This window comes from Coenobita brevimanus, chromosome 51 (genome assembly GCF_032717465.1).
Source record: "Coenobita brevimanus isolate Jiangsu-jjx chromosome 51, ASM3271746v2, whole genome shotgun sequence".
NCBI classification, from domain to species: Eukaryota; Metazoa; Arthropoda; class Malacostraca; order Decapoda; family Coenobitidae; genus Coenobita; species Coenobita brevimanus.
Window position 1 is genome coordinate 1,519,306 of NC_137004.1, and position 25,101 is coordinate 1,544,406.

Genomic DNA, 25,101 nt, shown 5'->3' on the forward strand with positions numbered 1-25,101 from the left:
AGGCTTAATCCAGTTTGAGTGCCTAAATTACCCACTAACCACCAGGTGCCATAATGTGGTTATATGGTTACCACCCAGCATAGTAAATGGATTCCTGGTGTACAGGAAACCATTTGTCTTGTCACTTAGTGTAGAGTCACCTGCAGACAGAAAGAAAAGAAAAGAAAGAGGAAAGAAAGACAGAAGAGGAAGAAAGGAAAGAAAGAAGGAAGGACGAGAGGAAAGGACAGTCACCCAAGAGCAACACCACATCGAGTGAGTGGATGGTGAGCACCCCTACATACCACAGTATAATTACTGTATTATTATTATTATTATTATTATTATTACTGGTGGGAGATGGTGGCCACCATCATCCACTCACTTGATGTAGAGCTGCCAACTTCTTCCATCAACTTTATCTTACTTTTCTGCCTGCCCTCCACTCTTCCTATTTCTCCCATCTTTCCTGTCACTTTTTATTACTCTTCTTTCCTTTACAGGTGCATTACATTGAGTGACAAGCCTGATAGTTTCCCATAACACCAGGAAACCATTTACTATGCTGGTTGGCAACCATATGACCAACCCAGGCTGGTCCCTATGTGTTATTAGGTGGGTTCTGAAGGGTTAGTGCCCCTTCCCGTAAAACAATTAACTCAAAGTAAAATGGCCACCCCTTATGGGATGATGGCATCTAACTATAGATAAATAGATTATTATTATTATTATTATTATTATATCTATCTATATACGTAGGCTGCTTCACCCAAAGAAAGAGAGATATTATTACTTATTACTTATTATTTGTTTATATTATATTTGTGTAACACTATAATCATTGTCGTATACTTTTATATTCCTATTAAACTATGTCACTGAACAGTTGACTATTTCCCTCACATACAGGAAAGGTATGAGTCCACTTCATTTAGCATCTCAGGAAAATCATGACAAAGTAATTCAACTCTTACTTGATCAAGGTGCCAATTGGAATCAACAAGATAAAAACTTTTACCTTCCTATTCATTATGCTGCCCAGAAAGGCTATCCAGAAGCTTGTGAGGTTCTCATGAATAATGTAGACAATGCAAATAAGGGAAAACTATTGAAGAAAACCTTAAAAGATGGTAAAACTCCATTAATGTTGGCTGCTAAAGGAGGTCATCACAAGTGCTGCACAAAGCTTGCCAGTGTTAATATCAATGCCAAGGATAAGGATGGTAACACAGCATTACATCATGCAGCAATTGGAGGCTTTGAGAACACTATTGCTGACCTACTTGAAATGGGGGCAGAGCCAAACACCCGTAATAAAAAGGGTAATTCTCCCATATCTGAGGCATCAAGCAAAAAGAAGAGCAATTGCCTAAAACTTCTTGTTGAAAAAGGAGCTGTAATGAATGTTATGAACATTGATGGAAAGACAGTCCTTCACTGTGCCGCTGAAAAAAATGCAGAAGACTGTTTGAAGTACTTGCTATCACGACAAAATATAAATGACCACTTAAACATTGATCAGAAAGACAGTGAAAGCTGCACAGCACTTCATACAGCTATAAAACGTGAAGCAGTTGAATGTGCAGAAATCTTGCTTGATCACGGTGCATCCCCAGTAGAAGTCTGTGGTGGGGGCATGACACCTCTTCACCTGACAGCTGGGAAAGGATATACAGGTCTCTGTGAAAAACTCTTGGCTATGAATCAAGTGCAAGTGAGCCAAGAAAATTCCACAAAAGCTACACCTTTACACATGGCTGCCTTACATGGCTCAACAGATGTTTGTCAGATGTTGATACGTAAGGGAGCACGAGTGACAGCAGTTGACAAAAATGGCCACACTCCTCTGCATGTAGCTTCACACAAAGGCAATATTAATGTGGTGAGATTTTTAACAAGGAAAGGGGTACCTCAGAGAGCCAGGGATGATACCAGATCTACAGCACTCCACCTCGCAGCCTCCAGTGGGTCCCTGCAGTCTTGTAAAGCCTTGGTTAATAGTGCTAAAGCTACATTAACAGAGGTGGATCAGAATGGAAACCTGCCACTTGACAGAGCATTTGAGAATAAACATGATGAAGTTTTTAAGTTTCTTCTCCAGCAGCTACCTTACAAAGAAACAAATGAGGATCGTATGTTGACACTTCACAGATACATGCATTCAGCCCTAGAGGAAGAGAGAATGTGAGTAAAAATGACTGTCATATTAGACCAGTGTTCAATGAAATACTAGAGCTTCTAGACACTGAACTACTATAATTTAAACTTTAAAAAAAAAATAATAAATATATTGGAATAGGTAATTTCTGTTCTTAGGTATTCTATACATGTACTAATAAGTTATGTTATTAATATAATTTGCAGTGTTGCTCTGGAAGCTATAATTGACAGTAAATGGTGGGAGTCAGGCTTCCGTGGAGAGAATGGGCATCACTGCCTCATCTTCCGTGAATTAGTTGAAAGACACCCTGCTCTGGCTCAGAAGGCTCAGGACAAGTGCATCAAACAGACAGCCTGTATTTCTCCAGTAACATATGACTTTCGATTCTTCGAAGATAATTATTATGTCTCTACAGGTTAGTTCATTATTGATGTTAAAATTTCCACTGTGAAACATCATAGTCTACATAGTTAATGTTATATACTAGAGTATACGTACATTTAGCACATATTATTCATCCAATGCAAACACAGAACAGGATAATGAAGCTGTGATACCAAGTACTCTACCTGTAATGCAAAGTTAGGTTAATGTCCATAGATATTTTAAACATCAACCTCCTGTTCACTGGAAAATATTTAAATGTTAGCCACATTATACCATTGGTGTTACTACTCATTTGTTCTGTGAGGTTATCTATACAATAATGCCAAGTGTGCCATAACTGATAACCTGAGAAATTGAAGGTTAGACGACATTTTTTTTTTTTTTATCATGGCACCTTTGGAGTTTCTCCAAAAAGCATTCTCTTGAAAATAATATGAGCCACCCCATGGAGGAAATTGGAAGGTGCTAAGCCTCCAAAATATGCTATTCTCTCCTCCAGTTTGTCAGTTTAAGTTTTGATGCATTCAGCATTATTCCTTAGAGCTCCTCATATACTGGTAATCCTGATATATAACTTAATAATTTATTATACAACTTAAGCTGACGTAATATAGTAATAATTTATGGTTAAAACATTATCCCTTGCTTTGCACATAACCAGCAAATTCAGTGAAATTCAACAAGTAGACAGTCAGATTTTCTCATCTGCTCATTACACTCCAGCTGGTTTGGTCATTATTAGAGTTACAAGTATTGAATCACAGTTCTTGTTTATATTTATGAATGATACAGCCATACCCTTTAATTACACTGTGTACACTTATAACCATTTAGGCCCTTAATACTGTAGAGCAAATTGGTCTGCCCTTGCAACATAAATAAATTATTACACCTGCACTAGCAAAACAAGGTTGCTGTGTGTGTGTGTGTGTGTGTGTGTGTGTGTATTTACCTATTTGTAGTATACAGGAACTGAGCAATGCTCATGTTGTCCTGTCTCCATATTTATCTAGTCTACTTTTACACACATGAATGTTTTTCTCCTGCACCGCCTCTTCGTCTAAGTTGTTCCAAATATCTATGTATTTACCTAATATACTTAATTGCGATATACACGAAATATGTTATGCTCGTGGGTTTCCATCGCTGTTTCTTAGTAAGTCAAATTTAGCTTTAAACTCGTGTAAGTTTTTAGACTGGACGATCTCTTTGTCCAGGCAATTCCATAAGTCTATACTTCTATATGGAAAGCTATATTTCTTGATATCCTTCAAGCAGCTTGACTTCTTCAATTTCATTCTGTGTCCTCTTGTTGCTCTCTTATCCCATACAAACAGATCTTCTCGGTCAATTTTATCTACTCCTATCATGGTCCTGAACACTGCAATCATGTCTCCCCTCTTTCTCCTTTCCTCTAAGGAAGGCAAATCCAGCTTTTCCAGCCCCTCCCTGTATGACAGCTCTGCCAGACTGGGGACCATTTTGGTCGCTGTTCTTTGTATTCTCTCAATCTTGTTTATATCTTTCTTTTTGTGTGGGGACCACACTACCGCTGCATATTCTGACTTGGAGCGGATCATGGCCACTATCAATTTTTTCATCATCTCCTCATCCATATAATGAAATACTACGCTTATGTTAGTCAAGAGTTTATACGTCTCTCTAACTATCTTGTTAATGTGTTTTTCAGGTGACAAACTATCTTGGAGCAGCACTCCCAAATCTTTCTCTTCTCTAATTTTTGTGATTAATTCATTACCCAACAAATAATTCAGTGATGGCCTCCTGGTACTTTTACCCATTTCCAATATTTTACTTTACATTAAATTTCATTTCCCACATCCGGCTCCAATCATATATCCTATCCAGATCCTCCTGCAGCATTTAACAATCCTCCTCAACCTCTACCTTCCTCAAGATCTTTACATCATCAGCAAACAGACTTGCATAACTGTTCACTCCATCTACCATATCATTTATGTAAATCAGGAACATTGCTGGCACCAACACCGAGCCTTGAGGGACTCCACTTGTTACTTCCCTCCATCCAGACATCCTATCCTTTATTACTGTCCTCATTTGTCTGTCTCTCAAAAAGTCTCTCATCCTTTCCAGAAGTTTCCCCTTCAGTCCTCCTATATATTCTAGTTTCCACATTAGTCTCTTATGAGGTACCTTGTCAAAGGCCTTCTCTAAGTCTAAGTACACACGATCCACTCAACCATCTCTCTCCTGTACCATGTCAATCGCTCTTGAGTAAAAGCACAACAAGTTGGAAACACATGACCTTCCACTTCTGAATCCAAACTGACATTCAGCCAAAATATTCATCCATCTGTCTTTCAGGATTCTCTCACACAATTTTGCAACCATGCTGGTTAGAGACACTTGTCTATAATTCAGGGGTTCTTCCCTGTTTCCTCCCTTATAAATTGGTACCACATTTGCCCTCTTCCCTTCTTGTGGCACTTTCCCCTCTCCCAGAGAACACACGATTAAACTGTGAATTTTATCCGCCAGTTGTTCTCTGCAGTCCTTCAGTACCCAATTAGAAATTCCATCAGGTCCTGGGGCTTTCCATACATCTGGAGTTTCCAGTAGTTTATACAGTGCTCGACCAAAGTATTGTGCGCCTATGTCAAGGCGCGCAATACTTTTGGCGAAAAAAGAATCACCCTTTTATGGGAGAAAAAATTTAGGCAGAAGTTTTGGGTGCTAACATGATGTCACAGCAGCCTGAGGCCTTATTGTGCGCTGGTTGGCTGGCGCCTCAGTTGCCTGCGGGCTGTGTGGGAGAGGGGAGCCCGGCCGCTCCTCCCTCTCTTGTTGCGCCATTTTTTACCTAGTGAACCGCAGTGTTTTGGCTTTCACTACTTTAATATGGCCCCTACCCATGAATTGTCTAGTAAAATAATATCGCAGATCATTGCTCTAAAGGAGGCAGGCCACCCCACGAAGGAAATTAGTGATTTGGTTGATGTGGCTCGGTCGATAGTGCGGAGGTGGTGTGCCCGTTACTGAGTGGAAACTAGTGGTGACGTTCCTACAAAGAAACCACAGTCTGGTAGGCCCAGGAAAACTTCCCCGAGGTCTGTTAATGTGCTAAAATGTGCAGTGGAGTCTAATCCTTGTGTGACTGCAAGGAGAATTAAGGAGAGCAACCCGGAAGTGTTTGGCGAGGTTTCAGTGCGCACTGTTTCTTGAAGAGTCTATGAACTTGGTTACATAAGCCACAGGCCCATGAGAAAGCCTCTTCTTACACGTAAACAGCGACTTCGTAGGCTTGCCTTTGCTAACAAGTACCTTACCTGGGGTGAGGACCAATGGTTGTCAGTGCCGTGGTCTGACGAGGCAACGTTTACCGGTATCTGTAATCGAGGAGCGCGCGCATACCGGCACGGAGGTAGTGACCCACTTGACCCACGTTATGTGGAGAGCACAGTTAAGCACCCTGAGCCATGGCTCAGTGGGTTAGAGCGCTCCGCTCTGACCAAAGGGTCGAAGGATCCAACCCACCCAAGGGTCATTGGTAGACATCAGGACGGGCATCTGGTCATAAAATGCTACATGCTCCAGTCCAAAGTCCTCTACCCTGGGGCAACGCCTTAGCCCTTCGGGGATACCTGGCGTAAAACCAAAATAATAAATAATAAAATAATCACTAATGGTATGGGGTTGCTTCTCTGGTAAGGGGTTGGGGAAGCTTGTTGTGCTTCCCAGGAACTGCAGAGTGAATCAGGATGTTTACCTGGAACTGCTTGGTGATCATTTACCTGAGTCCTTCGAGCTCACAGGTGCACGAGTGTTTCAGCAGGATGGTGCACCTGCTCATAAAGCCAAATCTGTCACCAACTGACTTCGTGACTGCGAGGTCTCCTTCATGAAAGACTGGCCAGGCAATATCCCAGACATCAACCCGATAGAAAACCTCTGGTACCTCATAAAGAAGAATCTCCAAGGGAAGGATGTGAGCTCTCTGCGTTAGCTGGAAGCAGCCATTCGTGAGTCCTGGGCAAGTATATCACCCCAGCACCTGAGGAACCTCTCCCTTTCACTTCCACAACGTCTCAGGTCCATGAAGAGGCGCAAAGGAAATCCTACCAAGCATTAAAGATAATTATAATGGATTATTTACATGCTTTTTCCATAGTTGAAAGGTTTGTTTTGTTGGGGGGGCACCGGGCATGCAATACTTTTTTCGAGCACTGTACACTTCCTGTACCTCTATCACTGGTACATTTTTAAAAACTCCCTCCCCTTCCACAAACTCTTTTTCATTAGTGAAAACCGATTGGAAACATTTGTTCATTATTTCAGCTTGCGCTGCTGCATCTTTATAGACCTCTCCTTTTACTTTCAGTTTGGTGATTCCTTCTTTTCGTTTCAGTTTCCTATTAACAAATCTATAAAACAGTTTGAGTTCATCCTTGCATTTGTTTATCATACCTTTTTCAAAATTCCTTTCTTCTTCTCTACGTATTCTTGTGTATTAATTTCTAGTTCTTTTATTTACCTCACTTTCTCCAGTTGTTCCATGCCTTATCTCTCTCTCTTTTTTTTTTTTTTTTTTTTTTTTGCTATCATACACCTTCTATTAAACCACTCCTTTTTCCTGTTCTCTTTCCCCCTTACTCATGGCACAAATTTTTCCACTTCCGAATTATAGAGGTCTAGAAAGATATCCCACTTCCTCTGTAGCTCTCATGTTTCTCTTAATTTTCTCCAATCTGCATTTTTGAAAATATTTTCTCAGTCCTGTAAAATTTGCTTTCCCAAAGTTGTATCTTCCCTGCCTATAAAGCTCGTCTCTTGGCTCGATGTTCCCTAATATCAACAGGAACTCAGTGACCACATGATCACTTTTTCCTAAAGGACAGAAATATTTCAATGATTCTGTTACATTGGATTCTTTGGTAAACAGTAAGTCTAATCTTGCTTGTTTGTCCTTACCTGGGAACTGTCTCTTCTTTGACCCACTGTGTCATCATATTATTCATTGTTATATTCTATAATATATTGCCCCACGAATCTTCGCTGCCTCCTGAGTCCCATTCCTCCCAGTTCACCTCTTTACAGTTGAAGTCTGTCTGTCTATCTATCTATTGCCAGACGTCTCAATCCCGTTCGGAGTGGCCACAAACAAATCGCCGCCACGTCGCTCTGTCCCCCGCCATTTCACTGTCACACCCCCCTCTCTCATATACCTCTCCACCCCATCCCTCCATCTCATCCTCGGCCTCCCCCTCCCTCTTCCCCCTCCACCTCACTCACATACACTCTCTTCATCAGTCTTTCACCCTCCATCCTCTCCACATGGCCAAACCACCTCAGTGTATTCCTCCTAACACTTCCTATCACATCCACATCCACACCACAATGCTCCTTTATATCCTCATTTGTCAGCCTGTCTCTCCATGTGACTCCACAGGCTCCTCTTAAATAACTCATTTCCACTGCCCTCACTCTTGCCTTTTGTCCTTCCAGCAACGTCCAAGCTTCACTTCCATACGTTAGAGTTGGTATCACAATACTGTCATGTAGTAACTTTTTCACTTCCATGCTCACATCCCTGTTTCTTAACTCTGCTTTCAAGGAACCAGCAATCTTTCTTCTCTGCTGTACCCTTTCAAGCACTTCACCCTCCAAACCTCCATCCTTACTCATCACACTCCCCAAGTACTTAAACGTACTCACATTTTCCAATTCCTCACCATCCAATCTCACTGTACATTCATTGACTTCACCTCTCTCAAAGACCATCACTTTACTCTTCCCTACATTCACCTTTAGATTCCATTTGTTACACACACTCCCAAACTCATCCACCAAGCCTTGCAGCTCTCCTTTGTCTTCACTCAACAACACAGTGTCATCCGCAAACAACAGTACAGGGAGTTTCCAAACACTACCCTCTCTCACCAGGGCCACTCCAACATCCACTACCCTACCTTGTACCTCTTTTATTACCCCATCCATGTACAGATTGAACAACCATGGAGACATGACACATCCCTGTTTCAACCCAACCTTCAAAGAGAAAAATTCACTCCGTTCACCATCCACACACACTGCAGCCTTAGCACCATCATACATACTCTTCATGGCATTCAACAACTTCCCATCTACTCCAGATATTCTTAATACTTTCCATAATCCTTGTCTATCCACCGTGCCATATGCTTTCTCCAAATCCGTGAAAGCCACATACAACTTCTTTCCCTTCTCTAGAAACTTTTCCACTAAAGATCTAAGAATGAATATCTGATCTACACAACCTCTTCTCCAGTGCTGGGCAGGTGTGCAAACACTTGCGCAAAGCGCAATTGCGTACCCTTGCGCTCCGGTGATATCATTGCGCACCGCGCGAGACCATGCGCAATTTTGCGCTTGCGCACACGAAAAGGCAGGTGTGCAAGCGCAAACTTAGTTGCGCTTGCACAACTAAATTTGCGCTTGCGCACCTGCCCTGTGGATTGCGCACTGCTGTGGATATTTGATTTAAATACTCTGTTTTCATGATTTTTTTAGTTTTTGTAACGAATTACATATGCTGTTGTATATCTATATTGAATTATTAAATAAATTGTCTTGACAAGACGAGAGAGAGAGAGAGATAAAGAGCATTATTCTGAGAGAGTGAGAGAGAGAGAGAGAGAGAGAGAGGGAGAATAAATACCAAGAGAGAGAGATAAAGAGCATTATTCTGAGAGAGAGAGAGAGAGAGAGAGAATAAATACGTTTCATGATGTTTTATTTTTTGTAACGAATTACATATGCTATTGTATATCTATATTGAATTATTATATAAATTGTCTTGACAAGACAAGAGAGAGAGAGAGATAAAGAGCATTATTCTGAGAGAGAGAGAGAGAGAGAGAGAGAAAATAAATACGTGGGAATGGCAAAGGAGCGTCCCTTTGAGTGAGGAGATAAGGCATAAACTTCGTCCCTCTTCTCTCTCTTATTCTCCATTCCCTCCCTCCTCTGTCGGAGAGAGATACAGTAATCATGTGATCTTTGCCAATGCCTTGGTAAATATAGGCTGTTTTTCCCGGACAATGACCTACTGTACAGTACCTCAGTCACCGCGGGTGGTGGGCAGGTTGCTACTTTAGTAAGTTATTTAATTATACCAATATATATTTTACAGTAATTCCCACAAATATATGCAAATGATTTGTGCTGGCACTTTGCAACATTGCACAAGCTAAATATTAGATTACGCACCTGTGCAAATTACAAATAATAGAAAATAATAATAAAAAAATAAGTAAGTAGGTATGCTGTTTTATTTAAATATCTCAATATTTTTCGGTAATTCCCAAAAATATATGCAACTGGTTTGCGCTTGCGCTTTGCGACATTGTGCAAGCTAAATATTCGTCAGATTGCGCATTTGCGCTTGCGCAAGGTAATGAACTGTGAATTGCGCTTTGCGCTTGCGCAAGGTCCTTCTTTGTTTGCGCTGCCCACCACTGCTCTTCCCTTCTTAAAGCCTCCCTGTTCTTCTCCAACTGATTATTCTGTTCTTTCTCTAACTCTGTCAATAAGTATCCTACCATACACTTTTCCTATTATACTAAGAAGACAAATGCCCCTATGATTACCACACACTTCTTTTTCCCCTCTTCCTTTGTACAAGGGAATAATTATACCTGACTTCCAATCCTCCGGGACTCTACCTTCCTCCCAGGCCAATCTGCACATCTTCCACATCCATTCTACTACTATCTCTTCCCCATGCTTCAGCATTTCACCACACACTCCATCAATTCCTGGGGCTTTCCCCGATTTAACTTTCTTCATTGCTTCCACAACTTCTATCCTACTGATTTCTTCCTGTCCTCTCACCTCCCTCCTTCTCCCAGCCATTCCCCAGCCACTTATAATCGCATTACTTCCATCCTCTATGTTCAACAATTCCTTAAAGTGTTCTCTCCATCTGCTCACTTTTTCTCCCTTCTCCAATAGTAATCTACCATTTTTATCTTTCACTCCCCTGCTAACTTCACTTCCACCCTGTCTTACTCTTTTCACCTCTTTCCGGAACATTTTCTTACAGTTCCTCCACTTTACACTCAAATTCCTTCCAAATTCCTCATCCACTCTCTTCTTACTCTCTCTTACTAATCTTTTCACCTCTCTCTTTCTTTCTACATATAACTCTCTCTTCCGCCTCTCAACTTCTTCCACGCCCCTATTTCTCATCCATTCATTGTATGCTTTCTTCTTTTGTGCCAAAGCCTGTCTCACCTCTTCAGTCCACCATGCTGTTCCTTGCACCCCCCTCCGTCTTCTCTTCCTTCCACACACCACATCACATGCTGCACATATTTCTTCTGTAAATATCCTACACACACCTTCCACGTCTCCTATCTGCTCCAATTCATATTTGCCCAATCGTTCCTCCACTTCTCTCTTATACTCTGCCATTTTCTCATCCTCTTGTAACCTTTCCACTCTCCTTGCAACTACTCCTTCCTCTCGTCTTTCCCTTCTTCTATTCCTCCATCATACTTGAATTCTAATTCTGGCCACCATCAAGTAGTGGTCAGAAAGTCCACTCCCCCAACCTCTATGAGCTCTTGCATCCATTACACATCTTCGCATCCTTTCATCTACACACACATAATCAATCATTGCCTTCCTTTCATTCAGTTCACCACCCACCCTTCTCATCACTCGCCATGTATACCTGTGGATCATTTTATGCCTGAAGAGGGTATTGGCTATCACCAACCCCCTCCCAGCACAAATGTCCACTAATGCACTCCCATTCTCATCTATCTCAGCAGGCACACTCCACTCGCCAACTATTCTATCCACCTTCACATTCCCAACTTTACCATTCATATCACCAATCAAAAACACTCTCTCATTCCTTCCAACCTTTTCCATGCACACTTCTACATTTGTCCAGAACTCTTCTCTCACTCTTCTAGCACGATCTTGCGTTGGCGCATACACACACACAATCGCCCATATTTGTATTCCAACTTTCAACTTTACCCACACAATCCTTGACCCAACTGATCCATACTGTCTTATGCTCTTCTTCCATCTTTTACTCACAACTATACATACTCCTTCCTTTGCCCTCTCATTCTCACCTACTCCTGCACATATACCCCATCCATACTCCCATTCTCTCACACTTTCTCCTCTCCATTTTGTTTTAGTTATTCCACATACATCCACTTTCGCACCCTCAAGCACCTGGACAATCTCTCTCTCTTTCACCTCATCATTCGCTTCCCTTACATTCCATGTTCCGATAACCATGTCCTTTGTCCGGTCCTTGGTCGTCATCGTTTGGTCAGTCCTTGTCCGAGGCTTATTGTTTGTTTTTTTAGTTAGTTGTTTTCCGGGGAGGGGCACTAACCCTCTGCCAACCCTTTTAGTCGCCTTTTACGACAAGCAGGGATACTGGGGGAGTATTCTTGAAAAAAAACCCCTACCCCCAGGGGTACATACATATTTATATACTGTATACATAGTATGAATATTAGTCATATAATTTTAAAGAATGTTGATCGTTCAGTTAATGTTATTAGGCATTTATATAAATGCCAATGCCTTGTATGTAGCCTTATGTTAACTGATGAAGTGAAACATCATTCATTGCCTAATTCATTTTTTCATTCATTCATTGCCAGACGCCATGTATCCCAAACGGGGTGGCCAAGGGCTTAGAGTTAATTGTTTTACAGGGAGGGGCACTAATCCTCCACCAACCCCACTTGACACGTAGGGATGCCAACAGCATCTGGTGTTCCCAGGCGGTCACCCATCCAAGTACTAACCAGACCCAACGTTGCTTCACTTCGCTGATCGGACGGGAAGCGGTGTACTCAACGTGGCATGGCCGTTCACATTTCAATATACAGTATTTATTTTTTTTCTGTTAATACCGACAATTTGATGCTGCATTCTTTTATTATAAAAACAATAAACCACCAATTTTTTAAACTCATATAATTAAAAAACTAGTATACTTGCTAAATAAACTGATGTGTAAATAAATGATGGGGAATCGTCCTGACAGTGAAAAGTCCTGAAGACGAGTTGTATTGTATTTGTTGTGATGGTGCATTGACTTGACGTTAAATTGCCCCAGAACCGTTTGGCTGTCTTTTCTCCCTCCCAATCCCCCCACCCTCCCCCACTCCTCTTGCTTGTCTCCCTCCCAGTCCCCCCTGCCCTCCCCCACCCATGCTTGTTTCCCTAACTGTTTCCCCACCCTCTCCCACCCCTGCTTGTCTCCCTCTCCATCTCTCCACCCTCCCCCACCCCTGCTTATCTCCCTCCCCATCCCCCCACCCTCCCTGACACCAGCCTGCCTCCCGCTCGACCACTCTCCCTCTCTCGTTGTGTTTGTTGGTCTGAATACCTTCCTACATGTGATGTTTGATGTCTCATATTTTAGCAATGGTATTGTTTATGAGGATAATATCATTACCTATGGTGTTTCTGTGTCAGTCTCTATTGATTGAGTAAGGTGCAATATGTTAGAGTTTGGGTTTGGGCCTGGAATGCATCTCTGGCTTTTCTTCAGTTTCTTATGGGGAAAACTGCTTCAGTATCCAACATACTTGCTGACCGAACACAAACACTCCCTCTGGTACGCCACACTGCCGGATATTGGGGTATGGATGTATGAGAAGCAACCAGTAAAGACAAAAATTGAGGAGGCTTGAAAGAAAAATCAGTAACCCCTCCAATATCTGATGCAATAGAGCCAAAGACATGTCCAAAAATTGCATATGTCCAGATACGGGCAAATGTCTGGCCCACCCTTTGGACCTAATGTAACTTTGAAAGCCACTGTAACAGGCCACTACGGTGATTTGTTCCTACTGTTTTACACTACTCTCTCTGGTCAAACAGATCCATCAGCCATAGTTAAGCAATCTCCATGGTCACGCAGACCCATAAACCACAGGCAAGCAATCACCACCGTAGAGCCATACGCTTCAGTGACATCAAAAACATGAAAACACCAATAACTCAAGAAAATAACAATGGGCACATAAAACATGATAGTACAGTATAGTATGCTAGAATAAGATCAAGGCGAATGCTCATGACTCTTAGAAGGGCACCCTGTTTAATAACCCACTCGCTCCTTGGCTCTGGCTGGTGAAACTTTTTTTTTTTTTTTTTAAGTGACTCTGGGCATAGGCTTCACAGCCAGCTTTCAAGGCCCAGTAGTCCTCCTACATACTCCACACCTCTACATGTCACCATGTACAGCACTGTGACTGGTGATGCTACTGCGTGCAGTGCATAGTAAATCCTGTGTGTTTTAGTGGCATACATACACTGAGGAGCCTAGCCACAGTCTGAGTCCTCAATGAGGAGAGGAATAGCAATTCATGAAGCAGGTAGGGCACCACCATGAAAGCCACCACATGTGCCACCATGTTCGACTGAGTTTGATAAACAAAGTCACAGAGTGGGAACTGAGGCAGAGGCAGGCGCACTTTGGTGGATGTTAGGTGAATTACTGGGCTGGGCCAGACAGTGCAGCATCACCAGATGTTTCCCCACCTGGGCTGACTGTGCAGCTGATATTTTTTACATCCAAATGGATTAGTTTCATCCGGATATTAAATAGTAATGTCCGGAAATTGATATAATAGAGCCAGATGACGATGTCCAGATTGACAACGTCCAGAAATTGCACGTCTGGATGTTGGAGAGGTTACTGTAAATGTAACTTTCTCTGAAAGTAGGAAACTGTTTTGGAAAGAGGTGCAAAATGCAAAAAGGAAGTAGGAAAGAAGTGTGCATGTGTAGGGGATGAAAGTAAAAGAACATTAATATACATTAAGATGAAGTAAGGAGAAGATGGAAGAAATACAGACTTTTGAATGGCTGATGAATGGGAAAGATGAGAACAAAGCAGTTTGTTGATGATGATGATGATGTTTTGCTTCCTGGTAACCCTCTTCTGTTTGGCTGAGCAGACTGCTTCTTTGGGGCTGTCCTACAGGCACAATACTCTACAGTACATGTAATGTAAACAAAAGTAAAGTTATGGTGTTTGAGAGGAATGAAGTCACAGAGTGTGCAGTGAGGTTGGATGGTGAGGATATGGAGACTGTGAGTGCATTCAAGTACTTGGGTAGTGTGATGAGTAAGGATGGAACTTTGGGGGATGAAGTGCGTGAAAGGGTACAGCAGGGAAGGAAGGTTGTTGGTACACTGAAAGCAGTGATAAGAAATAGGGAGGTGAGTATGGAAGTTAAGAAGTCACTGCATGATAGTATTGTGATCCCTACACTGACATATGGAAGCGAGGCATGGACCTTGCAAGAGGGGAACAAGTCAAGAGTGAGAGCAGTGGAAATGAGTTACTTGAGAGGAGCATGTGGAGTGATGTGGAGGGACAGGTTGACGAATGAAGAAGTGAAGGAACGCTGTGGGGTGGATGTGGATATGGTTGAGAAGATTAGGAGAAATACACTGAGGTGGTTTGGACATGTGAAGAGAATGGAGAATGAAAGACTGACTAAGAGGGTGTATGTAGGTGAGGTGGAGGGAGGGAGAGGGAGAGGTAGACCGAGGATGAGGTGGAGGGATGGAGTTGAGAGGTATATGAGGGAGGGGGGGGTGAGTTGGGGGGAGGGTAATCAATTGGTGGGTGACAGTGACTTGGAGGCGTTTTGTCTGCGGCCACCCTTTGCGGGATTAGGGCGTCGGGCTATAGATAGATAGATAGATAGACATACACCACAGAGGGAATCAGCAACTCTCAATACTGTACAGAACAATACATACACCACAGAGGGAATCAGCATCTCCCAGTGATAGACAGTTCCCCATCAGGGGCAGACCAGGGTCCTTTCCACAGCGTATTGCAGGGTCGTAAACATGTGTCTTTTGGCCTGCATAGCTTCCGACATGTGATGTTTGATGTCTCATTTTTTAGCGACAGTATTGTGTAAGAGGATAATAGCAATACCTATGGTATTTCTGTGTCAGTCTCTATTGATTAAGGTACAGTATATGAGAGTTTGGGTTTGGGCCTGGAATGCTTATCTGGCTTTTCTTCAGTTTCTTATGGAGAAAATTGCTAGGTTGTAAACATGAGAGGATTTGATGGTTTGAGAGAAGGAATGTCCATCCATCCATCCATCATCCAGTCCTACATTGCCCCATGAGGAGCATAGGAGCCCAGGGCTAAGCAGTTGGTCCCGACATTTAAGATGAGAGCGACCAGTCTCACTCATCCCCAAGTGGCATTACATGAGCAATCAACCCCAACCACCCAGTGGATAGAAAATGTAACACTGGCAACAGTGTAGAATGCTGCGATGTGGCTAAAGAATGGGAAGACAACAGGTGTTGAAGAGGTGTACGCAGAAATAATGAAGTGCAGTGGAGCGAGTGGAATGAAGTGTTTGTTAGAGATACGGGAGAAAGCCTGGATGAGTGAGCTGTAACACCAGAATGGAAAAAGAATGTGACTGTATGACTGTACAAGAATACAGGCATGTGAAAAGAATGCAAAAACTATCATGGCAATACTGTAGTCTCTTAAGTGTAATAGGAAAGATATATGAAAATAAGGGATATACCAGGAGGCCTGGTGAGCAACAAACAGGATAGTTTTAGGAGTAGTAGAGGTCAGGTGGATCAAATATTTGCAACAAGACCAAGAGTGAAGGCTTGTGGAAAAGGTTACATGGTATTTATGGCATTTATTGATCTGGAAAAAGCATACAAATAAACAGAGAGGAATTATGGAAGATTTTTCAGATGTGTCATTTGAATGGTAAGGTGCTGAATGCCATTAGAATTTTTTATAATGCCTGTCAGGTATACGCAAGAGTAGGTGGGCATCTAAGTGAATGGTTAAAGACAGGTGTGGTGTTCGAGTGAGATAAGGTTGTGTGATGTTCCCATGGCTCTTCAGTATATTTACCAGTAACTTACATTTACAAAGTGTTCCACGAATATGCTTGCTTGTTCTTTTAAGAAGGGATGTGCTGGAGGTTAGTAATGACAGCATTGGTCTTAGAGGTGCCTTTGTGATTTAGTAATGTTGTCAAGTGTTCTGTAAAGCTGTGGAGTGGCAAGTGTTGTTATAAAGGCCGTTTTCTTTGTGTTAATTTTATTGTAAGTTTTGTTGTTTAATTGCTGGAGTTTTGTGATGATGTCTTGTGTGCATATGTGAAAAGAGAGTTGTGTCTGAGCAGATTGCTGGTGTAAAGTTTGGATTTTGGTGCCTTCTATTGCATTATGGTATAGGTGACTCTACACTGAGTGACATGCTGAATGGTTTCCTGTACACCAGGAAACCATTTACTACACTGGGTGGTAACCAAATAACCAAACTATGGCGCCTGGTGGTTTAGTGGGTAATGACGGCATTCCAATCGGATTGAGCCGGTGAAGGTTTACAGTATATCCTAGGGATGGTTGGGGTTATTGCTCACGTAATGCCACACTGGGATAAGTGAGGCTGGTCACTCTCATCTTAAATGTCAGGACCAACTTGCCCAGCCCCAGGCTCCTACATTCCTCATGGGGCAATGTAGGATTGGATGATGGATGGATGGATGGTCTGCATTAATTACAGTATGATGTTATTGAATTTCATAATGTGTCTGTCGATACTGGTGATCGGTGTGTTATAGAGAGTGCTGAGGTGATTTTCTGTTTCTTCAGTGAATTCTGTTCAGTCTGTTTGCATGTCATTTGTAACTGATGTGTGATCACTCTGGTCTTGTAATGATGATGATAGGGAGGTGATCTGAAGGGAGTTTGGGTTCTGTCCACCAGGTGGTGGTGTGTTATGAAGAGGTTGAACAGTATATGATGTCTGGGAAGAAGGGAGAATAGAATCCTTGGTGTGATATGTAGGTGTATCGTTAGGTGGCACTGAAAACATATGTGTTTTAAACTCTGCTGTAATATTGAGGCCCTGGTAATTGTCTTGGATGTGTTTGTACCATGCAGTGCCTTAGCATTAAAGTTTCTAGCAATGACAAAATTAGGTGTCTGTGTTAGCAGCAGGAGCTGAGGGTTCTACTGCAGTGGTATGACATGGGAGGTGTCAAGGGGATGTAAATGTTAAAATTTTTATTTTTTATTTATGGTGTGGTCAGACTTGACACATAGTAACTGTATTTCAAATGTAGTAGAATGATTGTGTTGTCTGTGTTGTGTGTTTGTGGAGGATGGATTTCTGAATGTAAGTGATGAAGCCTCCTCTGTGGCCATCATTTCTCTCTGTAGATGTGAATAGTAACTGATGTGTGCAGTCTTGTGTGTGAGTGTGAGTTTTGTTTCTTGCAGGAGTGCAGTGTGTATGTTGTGTTTTGAAGAAAGTCTTCAGTTTGTGGTGTCTTGGAGTAAAGGCCACTAACATTTAGTAGTAGGATGTTTATGTTGCATGATTGAGGTGGTGCATGTCTGGTGTGGGTCTGTGTTGTAGGTGTGATGTTTGTGAGCAGGGACTGAGTTGTGGTGGCAGTGGCTGTGTGAGTTAGGGTGTTTGTTAGTGGGGGTGGTCAGGATTGTGTCTGGTCTAACAAGAGGAGCATTTGTGAAGGTGATGCCCCTGTCACATTCTCATGTGATGTGGTGTTGTCTGGTATATGTGAACATAGTTCATGTGGTGTGGATCCACTTTCTGCAAGAATTGAATTAAGCAGATCCACATGTTCATTTAGTGCTTGTGATTTGTAGAGAGGAAACAGGCTAACATACAGCACACCTATGTTTTATGATGAAATTATGTTTGAAAAAATCCACCCTATTATGATTTATCATATATCGAGTCAGTTATAACATGGGTTCAATGGGAATGCATTTTTGGCCAAAGAGCACCCTTCCAACACAGTATGAAAACATGTTTTCAACTCACCCGAACTAGTAATTTCACTTCATTTGCTACTAACCAACAAAAATAAGTAAAAATTAGTTTCCAACTTACTTAAACTGGTAGTTATTTCACTTCACTGCACATCACTTGCTGCTCCAACTCTAACACTACACTATTGTTCCATCACTGACACTAACACATCTGAAAGTGACAAAGTTCAAAGACCATCTTTGAAGAAACAAATGACTATAAGCTTGTGTGTCAGTGATTGTATAAGTGAAAATCGATATCATACATTGACTAGTGACACTTTGCGTGGGAACATAATAATCATTTAAGTGAAAATGAAGTCATCTATTAAAAAAAGGTCCCAACTTTTTGGACACTGTATAAGTGATTCATCGACTGTTGGTTCATCATAAAATTAGGGCCTCCTGTATCATTGTTTATGGCCAGGGATTGGTCTCAGTGTTTCCAACAAATGTAAAGAGGAGGGAAATGACTGCTGGAGAATGATTTCCCTTTGTGTCAAAAATGGTAGAGGGAGCAGCTGCCCTCACATGGGAAGTGGCTTCCCATCAGGCTGACCGAGGTCGTCCACACAGGATGCAGGGTAGGTTGGAGAGGTCTGGCTCCAAGACTTGGAGTTGGAACTGTTCCTTCTCATCTGGAGTGGACAGAGCCACCTTGGGTTGGCTACCCTTCAGCACCAAACTTAAGTTATAAGATGAAGTTTTGATCCTGCCCTATGACTTTAAACCCTGACTGTGTTCAGAACAGAATCACTTCATCCTTTTCTTCTCAACCTTTCTGCTAAGTTTGGTTCATATCGTATCAACAGTCTTTAAGCTGGCCTGCCAAATGAACGTAACCTTTGATGAATTGTTATGAAAAACAACAGGATACCTTCTTCACTGATCCTCAACCCTTCCATGAAGTTTTGTAATGGGGTGTATAGAAGACCGCATTGCCTAGAGGCAAAGTGGGGATCCTCTCTTTGGCTTAGTGGTAATGTGCGTGCCTGTGAAGCGCGAAGGCCTGAGATCAAATCTCAGCCGGGATAGCGTGATTGATTTGTTAAGTTTCAGTTCGGTCATTACATTGGTTGGCAGCGGCGGGATGTGAGGCAAGGCTTAGAGGACAATGATGCTGTTAAGCCTTACATCCCAGGGGTGAGCTGTCCAGTGTGGTCTGCAGTGCTCCCAATGGTGGCCTCCAATGCGCTACGCTACCACGTGTGTTTGAAATTGACCAAATTAATCATCAGGGGGAGAAAAAAGCAATGTAATGGGGTGTATAAATGCACGCATTGCCTAGAGGCAAAGCGGGGATCCTCTCTTTGGCTCAGTGGTAATGTGCACGCCTATGAAGCGCGACGGCCTGAGATGAAGTCGCAGTTGGGACAGTGTGATTAATTTGTTAAGTTTCACTTCGATCATTACAGTTTGATTAAAACTGGATCAAAATTGTTTGAGTTAACTTACATTGTTCACATACATACACCAGCACTCCAAGAAATACAATACCACAACTATACTATGCACATGGGAGTGTAGAAATATTAGCCGTCAACCCCATTTTACTAATATATATAACTAACAAAATTATTTCAATCCTTAACAGCCACAAGCAAGATTGCCAAGAGTCCATATAAGTCTGAAGGTAATGGTGTGGTGAAGAATGCAAAAAAATTCATCACTAATGATGTCATGTGGAAGCAGGAGCATCCCCTGAGTCTCATGGTTCAGTATGGGCGTCCACATCTCCTGCAACATCCCCTCACTAATGCTTGGCTACTCCACAAATGGCGTCTCTATGTGTCCTACATCTTTCTCACTCTACTTGCCTTGGAAGTCCTCTTTGTGGTCTCCCTGAACATTTTTATGACGTATACAGAGTAAGTAAACCAGTAAATAATACCACAGTGGATTTAACAGGTGCTGGAGGAGGTTGCCTTCATGTGATGGCACTGACATACTGTAGTTGGGCAGCTTCACTGCCTAAACCCACACTGTTTTATAGATTTGTTAATGGCAAACTGAAACAAAAGGAAGGAATCACTAAACTGAAAGTAAAAGGAAAGGTCTATACAGATGCAGCAATGCAAGCTGAAATAATGAACAAATGTTTCCAATCGGTTTTCACTAATGAAAAAGAGTTTGTGGAAGGGGAGGGAGTGATTAGAAATGTACCGGTGATAAAAGATATAAAAGTGGAGGTACAGGAAGTGTATAAATTACTGGAAACTCAAGATGTAAGGAAAGCCTCAGGACCTGATGGTGTTTCTGATTGGGTACTGAAGGACTGCAGAGAACAACTGGCGGATAAAATTCACAGTTTAATCGTGTGTTCTCTGGAAGAGGGGAAAGTGCCACAAGAATGGAAGAGGGCAAATGTGGTACCAATTTACAAGGGAGGAAACAGGGAAGAACCCCTGAATTATAGACCAGTGTCTCTAACCAGCATGGTCGCAAAATTGTGTGAGAGAATCCTGAAAGACAGATGGATAAAATATCTGGAAGAGATGAATATTTTGGCTGAATGTCAGTTTGGATTCAGAAGTGGAAGGTCATGTGTTTCTAACCTGTTGAGTTTTTACTCAAGAGTGATTGACGTGGTACAGAAGAGAGATGGTTGGGTGGATTGTGTGTACTTAGACTTAGAGAAGGCCTTCAACAAGGTACCTCATTGGAGACTAATGTGGAAACTAGAATATATAGGAGGACTGAAGGGGAAACTTCTGGAATGGATGAGAGACTTTTTGAGAGACAGACAAATGAGGACAGTAATAAAGGATAGGATGTCTGGATGGAGGGAAGTAACAAGTGGAGTTCCTCAAGGCTCGGTGTTGGCGCCAGTAATGTTCCTGATTTACGTAAATGATACGGCAGATGGAGTGAACAGTTATGCAAGTCTGTTTGCTGATGATGTAAAGATCTTGAGGAAGGTAGAGGTTGAGGAGGATTGTAAAATACTGCAGGAGGATCTGGATAGGATACATGATTGGAGCCGGACGTGGGAAATGAAATTTAATGTAAAGAAATGTAAAATATTGGAAATGGGTAAAAGTACCAGGAGGCCATCACTGAATTATTTGTTGGGTAATGAATTAATCACAAAAAGGAGAGAAGAGAAAGATTTGGGAGTGCTGGTCCAAGATAGTTTGTCACCTGATAAACAGATTAACAAGATAGAGTTACATATAAACTCTTGACTAATGTAAGAGTAGCATTTCATTATATGGATGAGGAGATGATGAATAAATTGATAATGGCCATGATCAGCCCCAGGTTAGAGTATGCAGTGGTACTGTGGTCTCCACACAGAAAGAAAGATATAAACAAAATTGAGAGAATACAAAGAACAGCAACCAAGATGGTCCCCAGTCTGGCAGACCTGTCATACAGAGAGAGGCTGGAAAAGCTGGATTTGCCTTCCTTAGAGGAAAGGAGAAAGAGGGGAGACATGATTGCAGTGTTCAGGACCATGATAGGTGTAGATAAAATTGACCGAGAAGATCTGTTTATATGGGATAAGAGAGCAACAAGAGGACACGGAATGAAATTGAAGAATTCAAGCTGCTTGAAGGATATCAAGAAATATAACTTTCCTTATAGAAGTGTAGACCTGTGGAATAGCCTGGACAAAGAGATCGTCCAGTCTAAAAACTTAAACGAGTTTAAAACTAAATTTGACTTACTGAGAAACAGTGACGGGAACCCACGAGCATAGCTCATTTCGTGTATATCACAATTAGGTATATTAGGTAAATACATAAATATCTGGAACGACTATAGATGAAGAGGTGGTGCAGGGAAAAAACATTCTATCTATCTATCTATTGCCAGACGCCATAATCCCGTAAGGGGTGGCCATTTGACTTTGAGGTATTTGTTTTACGGGGAGGGGCACTAACCCTCCACCAACCCACTTGTTGACAAGTAGAAAAACATTGATGTGTGTAAAAGTAGACTTGATAAATGTGGACAACATGAGCATTGCTCAATTCCTGTATACTAGAAATAGGTAAATACAAATAGGTAAATACACACACACACACACACCATTTTAGTACTTATACCCACCGTTTCCATTGCGATTTGGTGGAGATTAATTATTTTTTATGGAGTTCTATAAGTGAAGCCTAATGTAACAGCAGGTGACAATTAAGACAAAAAAAATGGAAATACAAATTATCAGTAACCTGATTGAAACAACCTACATTTGAATTCACATCCTCAGGAACCTCTCAGTCACCACAAGTGGCACCACCACATTATTCATACAATAATGTACTGTTTATGGTAGATAAGAGAATCTTCATGCCCTCCTATCTACTTTTGCTCACACACCACACTCAGTCTGATATATCTAATGAAAGTCAGGAATAACCAGTAATGTCCCAGTTTAATGTCCTCGCAAGATCTAGTGCCTGGAAAGCTATATATCAATACCATGTCTAAATTAGACTCCCATATTTTGTAATTGCTCTGGTTGAAAAGCAGATCACATGGATGTTGGTTAACAACTTCAGACAGACACTTAAAATGCCCCAGGAGGGAACCTGTACACTCATCACAAGACATCAGACAGACACTTAAAATGCCCCAGGAGGGAACCTGTACACTCATCACAGGCTGCATTATGTCCTTTTCCATCATCAGTTTCACCAAAGCACCCTCCATGCTGTAAGCATTGAATACCAAATCATCTGCACACAACAACTTCCAACACAGCATTAATCCAAATTGCATTTCATCAGTTTTTGCTTTTTACTTGATCATCTGTCCCAGACCCTTTCATTATATGGACTGACAGTTTCAGACTGCAACAGTTGCCACATATAAAGGCATTTCCCTATCTTATGAACATTCACAATCACAGTCTTTAGCAAGCTGTCTGCCTTTGAGTCATCCCAAACAGCTGTACCAACTAGTTATGTTGTCATCCTAACATCAGGATCACGTGAAGTTTCAGCATTGCAATGATCAACTACTTTTGGCTGCAGTGCAAAGTTTTATATTGTCTGTTGCTTTCATCATAGTCACACAGAGTCAGAATGAGTGAACCCTAAATTGATGTTGCCAGATCCCAGGCTTTCCTGTCTCCAGTTGTTGTTGTTGCTGTTGTTCTTGTTGCTGATCAACCCCGGTCTGTTTGGCTGAGTAGACCCATGAACCTAAGACAAGCAGCCAACTTCCTGTGGCAGACAGTGCCTCCAGTAAAATGCCACATTCATTAGTATGTTAGAAAGTTCCATCGAAGCACTTCTGATTTTAGCACTTCAACAGTGATTACCAGCATCATTTTTCACACTATTTACCAACTAAATTAATATTACAGTATACTACCTATATTTACCTGGTTATGCTGAACATATACAAGTTGTTAACAAGACTGTCCTCTGTCATATTTGTGATTTTATATACAGGTACATCCTTTCTGGAGGTTCATTTAGCAGTTAGGTACAGGTCCTTATTGCCACCCTCTTTGCATATCATGAACATTCTTTTCTTTTCTCTCTTCATGTTTCATTTATTGTATTATTCCACTACCACAGTACATGCCTAGGTTATCCTTTTATTCAGCAATGGACTTTGTCCACAACTTTTAGGAAGCCGTATTTTAGTGTCCCACTGATCATCAGCACCACTGTTGTTTAATCACTAATGGGTAGATGACCAGTCTGCCTGCCTAGTTAAAAAATCAAGTTCTGTCCTTGAGGTTCTAACAATATATGGAAGGTAAATTACTATGCTCTGGCTGCAGCTTCAAAGCACTAGCCAACCAAGCATCTACAAAAAAAAAAAAAAAAAAAAAAAAAAAAAAAATGTTATTTCTGACAGGGTTCTTTGGTAATGCCATCTAGCAACTCCCTCAGTTCCTTCACTGAAATAAGGATCTACTGTAGATTTTTTTTTTTTAAGAGACAGTTAAAAGAGTTATTAAAATTATTACACAAAGATCTCAGTATTGGTCCAGGTTTACCTGATTTTATGACTGTTTAATTTTTTAAATGTCAATCAATTCTGAAGAAGGCAAAAGTTGGCTGTACAAGTTAATACAAATGGAAATGAAAGTATATACCAGTAACTGATTTTAAATACAAATGGAAATGGAAGTATATACCAGTAACTGATTTTAAAAAATGATCATGGTAAGTGGGAGCCCCTCTCTTTCTCTCTCTCTCTCTATATATATATATGTACTGAGTATCAGGTGTAACTGTTTCTTGTATCCTGGGAAACCACTGACTATGTTGGGTGGTAACCATATAATCAAATGACATTTGTTGGTTTTGTTGGATAAAACTAATGGATGAAGCCTGTAAGGGTTCCCTCTGGGGGATGGTTAGTTTTTATTGCTCACATAATGCCACTCAGGGAAGGTTGAGGCTGGCCATGTTGCCTTCAGTGCTGGGATTGAGTAGCCTTTCCCTGGATCCCTGCACTCCTATTTAAATGGGTACAATGGTGTTAGGTGATGATGATGATGAAAAATAACTAATGTGTTATTTGGTAATTTTCTTTCATATAAATAAAATCACCCACCCCATATTCAGTTTATAGTACTGTACTGTATTTGCATTATTTCAGCAACTGGAGTCATGTCAACAAAATCAGCAACATTTCAAGAGAGGCATTATGCAGTGAATACAGTTTGGTGGTACTGCCAGCAGAAAATGAGACAGTGCCGAAGCCTGAAGCTAACACAGACAATGAAACAACATCACTGCCAC

General features: G+C 41.5%; 1 protein-coding gene and 1 non-coding gene across 2 annotated transcripts in view; one reads left to right on the forward strand and one right to left on the reverse strand.

The window, feature by feature from the left end:
* The window catches only part of LOC145400281 (uncharacterized), a 75,360-nt gene that overhangs the window by 22,052 nt on the left and 28,207 nt on the right, over window positions 1-25,101 (forward strand). The window contains exons 5-8 of the mRNA XM_080272839.1: window positions 889-2,163; window positions 2,344-2,555; window positions 19,986-20,259; window positions 24,959-25,101. The exon at window positions 24,959-25,101 is cut by the window's right edge and continues 134 nt beyond it. Of these exons, the coding sequence (XP_080128965.1) occupies window positions 889-2,163; window positions 2,344-2,555; window positions 19,986-20,259; window positions 24,959-25,101 (1,904 nt within the window). The remainder of the gene's footprint in view (window positions 1-888; window positions 2,164-2,343; window positions 2,556-19,985; window positions 20,260-24,958) is intronic.
* LOC145400311 (5S ribosomal RNA) lies at window positions 12,282-12,400 on the reverse strand. The gene has a single exon (XR_013897418.1). It is a non-coding gene; the product is annotated as a 5S ribosomal RNA (ribosomal RNA).